Source organism: Dreissena polymorpha, chromosome 2 (genome assembly GCF_020536995.1).
Source record: "Dreissena polymorpha isolate Duluth1 chromosome 2, UMN_Dpol_1.0, whole genome shotgun sequence".
Taxonomy (NCBI): Eukaryota; Metazoa; Mollusca; class Bivalvia; order Myida; family Dreissenidae; genus Dreissena; species Dreissena polymorpha.
The window spans coordinates 100,889,502-100,900,337 of record NC_068356.1 but is presented as its reverse complement, the minus strand read 5'-3'; the positions used below and the strand labels follow the sequence as shown (position 1 = coordinate 100,900,337).

General features: G+C 37.2%; 1 protein-coding gene across 1 annotated transcript; it reads left to right on the top strand.

Annotated features, from left to right (window-relative positions):
• The first annotated feature begins 1,038 nt into the window (after positions 1-1,038).
• Positions 1,039-8,398, top strand: LOC127868268 (DBH-like monooxygenase protein 1 homolog). The gene is made up of 4 exons (XM_052409899.1): positions 1,039-1,206; positions 1,686-1,864; positions 5,915-6,064; positions 8,197-8,398. The coding sequence occupies exons 1-4, from the start codon at positions 1,128-1,130 to the stop codon at positions 8,341-8,343; spliced, it is 555 nt and encodes a 184-aa protein (XP_052265859.1). The 5' UTR covers positions 1,039-1,127; the 3' UTR covers positions 8,344-8,398.
• The last annotated feature ends 2,438 nt before the right edge of the window (positions 8,399-10,836 follow it).

The window sequence follows — 10,836 nt, the reverse complement described above, 5'->3', positions numbered from 1 at the left end:
TAAACGATAAATCGAAAAAGATAATATATATATATATATATATATATAATCGGGAAAATAAAAGTTACTTTTGAAAATGACCCGATGTAGGCGATTTTTGCTGAAACCTTTTGTATATTTGTTTGCTTTTTTTAATTATTCCAAATATAAATTTAGTGTAAGTAAATACGTGTAAACAAATAAAAAATACGAACATCTTATCCCCTAACAATGTAACGTGGGATGATATATTGTAAATGAGCCTTGTTTATAGAACAAATAAAACAACCTGAGGCAAATTGCAAACGTTTAACTAATTAATTTTAAAGCGTTATGTTTTTTTGTTATTTACAAAATGCCCCATGGAGAAACATTTGAGTTCGAATTTGTATGCCACTAAAGGAAAACAGTCGATTAGCTGCTATTGAAATAGAGCATTTATTTCAAACGCCATTAAATAACCATTACATAGTTACATGTGATAAACCACTAAAACACTTTTAATTACGACATAGTGGGCGAAAATATATTGAAAACTGCATGTCGGAGAGCCCCTGTATACATGGATATAATTTAAAGTTATCAATCACATTTATATAAACCAAAAATGAATTGATTGGCGTATATAACAGGACCGTTGCAAGTATTTAGAACATGTGTTAGCAAAAAGATGACGTATATAATATCCGCTTAGTTTGATGCTTTAATATGGGCGCAAAATGTCTGACGCAATCTTAACCCATTTATGCCTAGTGTCTAGAAAAAGGTCTTTGCATGCTGCGGCGTCTCATTAGGATCTACGCTGTTTGCCTAAAGGAATTTCTGTAACAAATATTCTAAATATAGATATAAATATACTAGACATCCCTAATTTTGGAAATAAATTGATCCAACTTAGAAGGATGGGATAGTCCACTAGGCATGAATGGGTTAAACTTGATTCAACATTATGGGCGAAAAATGTCCGATGAAACCATGCAATCTTGAACGTGATTCAACATGTATATTTGTGAGGAGACACACTTCCAAACCGTGACTTATTCGCGTGACTTTTATTACTCTTATCAGTATTGGTCATAGCGCCATGGAAGGTATAAAACCAAGCGTCATCAACAGTGTTGTTATCACACCCACGGTATTCTTAGACCATGTTGTTCTTTCTATATTTGCTGTTCATGGTTTCCATGACATCAAGCCATGATCCGACGGAAACATTCCCGCACAAGGGTGAGTGTTAAAGTTTTCCAGTAAATGTAGTTGCATCCATATTCTCGCCAAGATGAACGTCCGTGTTGTTTGTGGTATATTAATTTAATATCAATTTCGATGTTCGTCATATCAAAATGCATGTGTACGTGTTGCGTGGATGCCCTATAAACACATGTATGACTCCCATAAAGAGTAAGTAATATGTACAGTCCATATAATCTAAGTTATCTATTTAATTGCTATACCTGGTGTCAGTTACATCTAATTCTTATGCTAAATATAGTAATCTACTAGTAAACTACTTTACATTTTATGCATAACATACAATTAAACGCATTACAATTTATCGTATATTTAGTCCGTGTTCATAAGCTAAAAGAACAAAGTTATTCGTACAACACACCAAAAACACATTACAATTCGATGTATATACAGTCTCAAGCTAATAAAAATGTGGATCAATTTTAATTGGAGTTTTTAAATTACTATGCTTCTAGCCACACTGGATCCAAACTACCACATTTTTTGGAAGACAAACCAAAGCAGCATCACGTTCGAGGCGCACGTGGCAGCGCACGGTTACGTCGGGTTCGGTCTGACCGCCAACGCCAGCGGTGCAATGTACCCTGGTGACGTCGTTATGGGCTACGTCAGCAACGGACAGTCTTACTTTGGAGTAAGCATTTGTCGATTTGTGACTAAAGTAGCGACTATAGGTCTCGGTAGCGTACTGGAAATGTAGCCCGTCCATAGGTCCTTAGTTGTATCCCACTAGGGCATCATCAGCAAACACCCTCATAATTCACATTGTACTGATACCATCCATGAAACGGAACTGAGTGTATCAAAAAACCGAAAGCTTTCGATGCAATCGAGGTACAACGGTTTAAACTTTACTAGTATACAATATTAAATACTGGCAAGCTGAACATTCTTCACACATTTACAGTTACAAGTATTCATTCGTTTAATCCCATTTATATATGGGTGAAATGGCACCATCCTGCATAAAAATAAGTTCTAATTTAATTTTCAACTTTTAGTACACAAGTTTTTCAACATTGACTAGTACGACTTAAGTTAGATTATTTGCCAGACATTTTCAGTAATATAGATTCTTCGGCGTGGTGGTCTATTCGTCTAAAATTGCTAAGTTATTGTATGTTAATAGTTATTACCATATGAACAATAACAAATATTGTATTGTAAACGGGGTTAATGAGCACAATACAAGGGAGCGTGTTGAAGTGTTACAATACAAGGGAGCGTGTTGAAGTGTTACAATACAAGGGAGCGTGTTGAAGTGTTACAATACAAGGGAGCGTGTTGAAGTGTTACAATACAAGGGAGCGTGTTGAAGTGTTACAATACAAGGGAGCGTGTTGAAGTGTTACAATACAAGGGAGCGTGTTGAAGTGTTACAATACAAGGGAGCGTGTTGAAGTGTTACAATACAAGGGAGCGTGTTGAAGTGTTACAATACAAGGGAGCGTGTTGAAGTGTTACAATACAAGGGAGCGTGTTGAAGTGTTACAATACAAGGGAGCGTGTTGAAGTGTTACAATACAAGGGAGCGTGTTGAAGTGTTACAATACAAGGGAGCGTGTTGAAGTGTTACAATACAAGGGAGCGTGTTGAAGTGTTACAATACAAGGGAGCGTGTTGAAGTGTTACAATACAAGGGAGCGTGTTGAAGTGTTACAATACAAGGGAGCGTGTTGAAGTGTTACAATACAAGGGAGCGTGTTGAAGTGTTACAATACAAGGGAGCGTGTTGAAGTGTTACAATACAAGGGAGCGTGTTGAAGTGTTACAATACAAGGGAGCGTGTTGAAGTGTTACAATACAAGGGAGCGTGTTGAAGTGTTACAATACAAGGGAGCGTGTTGAAGTGTTATTCACGTATGTACAACAAGCATATCAAAGGACATCCTTGTTTTTCTCTGTCGGCTGTAGATGCATCTAGATAAGCTAAACGGCCCGATATCTGCAATGATTACCCACATCCTTGTTTTTCTCTGTCGGCTGTAGATGCATCTAGATAAGCTAAACGGCCCGATATCTGCAATGATTACCCACATCCTTGTTTTTCTCTGTCGGCTGTAGATGCATCTAGATAAGCTAAACGGCCCGATATCTGCAATGATTACCCACATCCTTGTTTTTCTCTGTCGGCTGTAGATGCATCTAGATAAGCTAAACGGCCCGATATCTGCAATGATTACCCACATCCTTGTTTTTCTCTGTCGGCTGTAGATGCATCTAGATAAGCTAAACGGCCCGATATCTGCAATGATTACCCACATCCTTGTTTTTCTCTGTCGGCTGTAGATGCATCTAGATAAGCTAAACGGCCCGATATCTGCAATGATTACCCACATCCTTGTTTTTCTCTGTCGGCTGTAGATGCATCTAGATAAGCTAAACGGCCCGATATCTGCAATGATTACCCACATCCTTGTTTTTCTCTGTCGGCTGTAGATGCATCTAGATAAGCTAAACGGCCCGATATCTGCAATGATTACCCACATCCTTGTTTTTCTCTGTCGGCTGTAGATGCATCTAGATAAGCTAAACGGCCCGATATCTGCAATGATTACCCACATCCTTGTTTTTCTCTGTCGGCTGTAGATGCATCTAGATAAGCTAAACGGCCCGATATCTGCAATGATTACCCACATCCTTGTTTTTCTCTGTCGGCTGTAGATGCATCTAGATAAGCTAAACGGCCCGATATCTGCAATGATTACCCACATCCTTGTTTTTCTCTGTCGGCTGTAGATGCATCTAGATAAGCTAAACGGCCCGATATCTGCAATGATTACCCACATCCTTGTTTTTCTCTGTCGGCTGTGGATGCATCTAGATAAGCTAAACGGCCCGATATCTGCAATGATTACCCACATCCTTGTTTTTCTCTGTCGGCTGTAGATGCATCTAGATAAGCTAAACGGCCCGATATCTGCAATGATTACCCACATCTTAGGTGTTTGCATACCCATAAACTGTCCATCCCCAATTGTCAATTGTCAATGGCACGCTATATTTATTTATTTTGTTAAATGATCGTTGATCAAATCAATAAAAGGATTCAAAACACAAAATGTCAATCGAACTCAGTAGGCCCGCCTTTGGTAATTATGACTGCTACGTTCCAAACAAATTGCATTTCAATACGTTTTCATCGAGAGCGGGTTAGGACCATCAAAACAATAATATTTTTTATTTAAAAAATTGAAGCGGTAAATCTGTCCATCTTTTTTCCAGGAAAACTTCACAAATTGTAGGCAATTATTACGTTTGATACATATCATGAGAGTTAACTAGTCGATCTACAAATGTAACCTCGTTAATACCAACTTATGGCGTTTCAAGCTATGCAAAATTCAATGTATGCATGTGTATGTATTACATGTGTGTGTATATGTATATATTATATTTCCATGTTTATGTGGTATACTTCTGTATATAAGTTATATAAAGCCAAATAGGTTAATGGTAAAATCCTATATGGGTATGGAACAATGTGTGTTGTATAATTCCATACATGCCTTCGATATATGAATTTATGTGTGTTGAAACATGGTCAAAAGGTAAGGTTACACTAATTCCCAATCCCATTTGGTCCCGTTATAAATCTCTCAATTTTAAAAGCATGTCCTAGCCTTTAATATACATCAAATTTGCCAAACCTGGAATCACTTTAAAGACGGATCCTTTTCCAATAACAAAATACCTTCTCGCACATACTAGAAAATATTGATCCCCCAAATACAAACACTCTCGGAAACCAGGATTTCGGGATTGCGATTTCGACAAAAGAAACTTTTTTAATAAACGCACCCAGAGCGTTCATCTTCCAACGAATTCCCCAAGGATATGCAACACTCTCTGTTGACAGACACAGCATACAGGAAATAACCATAAAAAGAATGGGCGAGGTCGCTTAATGGCGTTTAAATCAGAAAGAAAATCAAGTACAGTATTCAGAAATGAGCACCTTTTTCCAAACAGGAATACACAATGATGTAATGGATTGTAACCTAAACTATACCCATGAGGCAAATTATACAACATTATATGCCATATATCTATGAAAACTGTGCAACAAACATATGGAAATACTGTATCCAAATATGTATGCATATACTTTATACAACATTTATATACAACTATACCACACAAACATAGAACAAACATATCACACAACTACAAAAACCTTGAACGTTTGACTCGCCATAAAAACTTAGCCTCCAAAATGTTAAGTGAATGAAAATGTATAGCTTGTTTAAACAGGGAAACGAAATTGTCATATTTTAAACCTAAGCATTACAATATTCGTGCATCAAATAAAATTCAAGCTGTTTCAATGTACGTCATTAATTTAATAGAAGTTCCAATTTTAACACATTACCATTTATACAATTCTTGTCTTAAAAGTGCTGATCAATTTAATTTAGTGGGAACGATAAAAGATAACTAATTTAGAAACTTGCGCACGTACGTTTAAGAACTAAAAGTAATTTGTTTAGTTCAGCGATTGCGGTATATGATCCCACCAATAAGGCCAGCTGTTGTCTCGAATTTGGATCGGTTTTGCAATTCTTATTTTAGATAAGACTTCAATTATCTTGCTCCATCCTTGCCCATTTTGCTTGATGGGGTTCCAAAATAGTCGTCTTTGACGTACTACATACGCCGACATATACTTATTAATTGCTTTCAGGACTACCATACCGATCGACATGGACAGCCGATTCGTGACGGGTCACAAGATTGGACCCTGCTCCTCGCCACCGAGGACAACGAGGGAACCATTATGAAGTTTAGCCGCGCTTTGCACACACGCGACAAACCAGACGACATAGATATCAATGTAAGTCCATCTCACCCATATCCTCACAAATCCCACATCGGCGCACACGCATCATAAACCATGCAAGTAGATATTAATTTTTGTCAATCTCATCAAGTACAGTATAAAGCGAGCACATATTTCATCAAAACGTTTGGTATAATACGGGCTGGGGGTGTATCCTTACCCTTTTTTCGCAGTTTACGAAAGACCATAAGTCGCTTCCTCCAGTACCGAATGAACTAAACTGTTCTAAACAGCGTTTGAGATGTTTGTATAACTGTGGCTTCTGACCTTGCATTTTACGCAACTGTTTTGAACTCGGCTTATATATAATTTGAACACATGTTTTGGTAGAGCTTACTGTAGATTGGGCAAGCAAAGAAACACCAAAGTGTACATAAGGTTAACGTTTTGTCGTATAAGGAAAACTGCCACCCCCATTAAAGCCATGTTTAAACGGGCCGAATCCATGTTCAAACTCGACTGAGACGTCAGTAGAATACTCTGAGAATGTTCAATTAAGATTTGACACAACATGTGACATCCAATATGTTCACACGGTTTCACTATAGACATATCCGGAAAACTTCCCCGACCCATGTCCGCCATTTTTTTAAAATTGTACCGGATTCATTTTCGAATTTCGCCGAGTTATTATAGGAACATGTGTTCTGAGTTATTTTCATGAACATTGGGCAAACAATTTGAATTCTAGTGTTCACGTGGTTTTACTTAATCCATATGAGGGAAACTATCCCACCCCTGGCAACAAAATTTTTCAATAAAGGGAAAAATTATCAAACTAATCACAAATATAATGCCGTTAATCACGGGCGTCACCTCTTTTTGCGATGCATTGATAAATGAGCCATTGCTTCTTCCGTGGTGGCGCTTAGCCCCGAAGGTTGTGAAAATTCACAGATAAATCTAGGATGCGTAAGTTTTATATGTTTTTCGCATTATTTAAAAAAAGTCGGGCAATGGAGTGCGATTCAGCGAAGATTAATTCATCAACTCATGTACAGAAACACACAAGTACAACTCATTTGCAAACGTTAGGACCTTTGTGAGTTGTGTTATGGTGGTGTTTGTAAAAGCATATCGAAGTTTTGGCCTGTGTTACGAGCAAATTTCCATGCGATAAAAACGCCAAGGACATCAAATGATTAATGTGAACATATACAAGTTGTTGCATGCACAAAACATCGGCTACTAGTCGGTCTAACAGATATTTTGTATTTTTCCAATAGAGATTGAGCCAATGCCAAGGAGGTGGCGCTAATGACAAGAGGTGGCGCCAAACTACACGTTTTCATCTGTTCTAATTTTCTTTACCGACCGTTCGTTTTTTGTGACGTATTCCAGGTTGGATACTCGATCTTTTTTCTTTGTTGGATGATAGTGAAATATCATCGAACAAGTTAAGTCCACATACTTATGAAGAAACATGACTGTGTTTCAAAAAGATTTTGATGTTTTCGGTCATTGAATATGCTATAAAACTGAAAAGTAACTTGAGTATAATACACAAGTTAACGATTAAATATCCTATTTTTTTGGAAAAGTTAGTAGGGACAAACGATATATTTTAGCCTTATTAAGATTCATTCATTCACTTTTGCCTTTAAGCGAATTAAGCATTTGGATAAGGGGACACATATCATCGTTTCAAGCAGAGGTAACATCTTCTGATTATTTTGTGAATTATCTTGCTGTATAAACACATTTGTTGTAGAAGAAATATATCGAGAATGTTGAGAATTGTGTTATTGGATTTATTTAGTATTACATATTTTTGGTTTAGATCGTCCAATATGATTTATTCAGGTTGCCGACATCTTAATTGAGTTGGTTACTTATATATTTTCATCTTGTTTTTTAATAGAATGGGTATATTTTCTGTAGCTATTTGGGTTTACGTGTATACGTTGAAGCAATAAAAAGAAATATGAAAAGGAACATTGTAAGGCATGTGCTGATTCATATATCGTGCATTCGCGCAACCTCCTGTCCTTAGCGCCACCTCATTGGCATTGGCTCTGTGTAAATCACGTGACCCTTGGGGCGTGGCAAGCTTTGACCCCAGGGACATGATTTGCGGCAAATTACTCTTAAGAAGGCGATCATAATTTTAAATTGTTGCATTTCAGAGCGGTATAAGCCACGTGATCTGGTCGTATTCTCGTGAAGACCCCATTGCACCCACAAACTACACTTACCACAGAGCACTCAGGGGCAGCATGGACCTTGAGCTCGTTTCAGGTGGAGGGACACCCGTGGGGCGGGCGCTGCTTTGAGATGGATCATGCTGTGAATACGGAAATGAATTAAATCACATGTGCTAGTATTAAACTGCCTTGACTTGATTGATAGTGATCGTGTGTGCCATTTTCAAAATCAGAAATTGGCGAATTTAAGTGCTGACGAAATAGTCCGCTTTTGAAAATTGACGAAATTTCGTTCTGACGCAAATAAATGGTTGAACAGTATGAAGATACGGTTATGATCCGCTAAATACCATGAGTACTTTAACTATATCCATATAATAAGTATGTGCAAACTTCAAGAGTACCCTGCGACCTTGACCTTTTGTTCTTGCTGGAGGGACGTCCAATAGCTATGAGAACACGTATGCTAATTTCGAAATCATTGCATGCACAACCAATTATGAGCCTGATATAAGTATTATCACACACGCAGGGTAAACATCAGTGGTGACTTTGTGACTTGTATACCCAACCACAACGAACTTCCTGCACATATTTCACCTGGTTAGCTGACACAGAATATGTATCCGTTGAACTTGTTTATGCTCATGCTTTTTAGTAATTTTACAATATCTCAGTTTGAACATTGTATCCCCAACCACAACAAACGTCCTGCTCCGGTTAGCTGACAAAGATGTATCTGTTGCACTTGTTTATGCCCATGTCTTTTTAGTAATTTAATTCTTTTTACAATGTCTTATAGTTTGAACATTTGAACATTTTAACAGACTGGCCCTTGACAAACGAAACCAGAAAAAGTTCATTGCTAAGCAGCAAGTATTTTTGGTATCAAAACACAGCCTTCGGTATTTACTCAAGTGATATATACCGGCAACGATATACAATATTCCTGTTATTTAATTATCTCTCTGCAATCAATAAAAAGCAACTTATTTAACCTTTTATGAACAGCCTCACACATATTGTTTTGCCCTGTCAGTTTGTTGTTTTTTTTGCATGAAACTTTAACATTGGCCATAATTTTTGCAATATTGATGATGGCAACTTGATATTTGGCATGCATGTGTATCTCATGACGCTGCACATTTTGAGTGGTGAAAGGTCATCCTTCAAGGTCCAATATATGGGGGACATAGTGTTTTACAAACACATCTTGTTTTTTTCATGTATCGGTCTACAATACAGGTTGACTTTATCGGAAGAGTAACGTGATTTGAAAACCATGACAAAAGCATGCAGATTGGGCAAAAATGTGTGAGTTTTGAGATGTCCTACTACAACTACATAAGCAAAACTTCCCTTTCCTATCTAGAATTGGTTTTCATCAGAGCGGAACCATTTTAGAAATCAACTAAGATATTATTGTAGCACAAAAAACGATCTGAGCAAGTTTTATGCTATAAGAATAAAGACTTCTAGAGTGTTACCATTAAAAAATAATCCGATCTCTGTAAACCATGCTTTTTTCGTAACACAACGGTACCATTTTTGAATTAAGCGGAGGTAGTATAACAAATTTGTTTTGCAATTTCCTTAGTGGGTAACAAAGTTTTGCTTTCGCTTAATATATGGAAAAGCACCACCCTTTGGTTGGACTGTTTTAAAGACCAGAACCGTTTTCTAAATCAGATGAGTAAAAAGACCACATGGTTTGCGCAAGTTAAATGGTTATTGGGTAAACAAATGTGTCTATCCTCATGCTAAATCTGCTGTCAGCAACTCAGTTGTTGTTTTAAGTACAAAAATGCAATTAACACGGCCCTGGGAATTTGGCCTTTCAAGATGATCAAAACGACCGAAACCTCAGTAGTATAACAGTAGAAATAATCTTGAATTTAACTCTTTACCACTTACATACGTATTTTGACGCGTGTGTAGTTCCTCAGAAAAATACATTTAATTAAAAAACTTTCTTACTAGATTGAAGTTTTTAAGGCTTCCTTTCCAACCCTTCGATACTGATGAGCAGCAAACAGCATAAAACCTGAACAGACTGCGAGTTCCTCTCTCGCAGGCTGTTCTAGTTTTATGTTGTTTACACATAGCCATTTCACTTTGCCTCTGAGTGAGAAAGGGTTAAACATGTTCAAAGGTTTTGTCAAATAATGTTCATTAAGGTCATGTAATATTTTATTGCAAAGTAGTAGTGCGCAAGTTAAACAGAGTCGTATTTATAAAACAATGGGCATAAATCTGCTAAAATTGCAGGTCAGAGTTACGGAACTTGTTTAGTGACCTCACACAAAGATCCCAAATATGTATACTTTTCAATTGAATATCTGTAGGAGAAACAGTGGTATGGAATGGTGCACATTAACCTAAAACTAATTTCTATGTAAAAGGGGAAAAAAGCTCGCTCAGTGGCCTAGCACCATGACCCCAAACAAGTATAAAGTTTAAACTGAATGCCTGTAGTTGAATCAGCAATCTGAAGTTGTGGCATGTTTACCTTAACAAAATTTCAATCTATAAAAGGGGCATAATTCTGCATAAGTACAGGTCAGTTACTTATTTCGAAATACAACAGGGAGGCATAATGCTGCTACATTGAAAGTACAAACT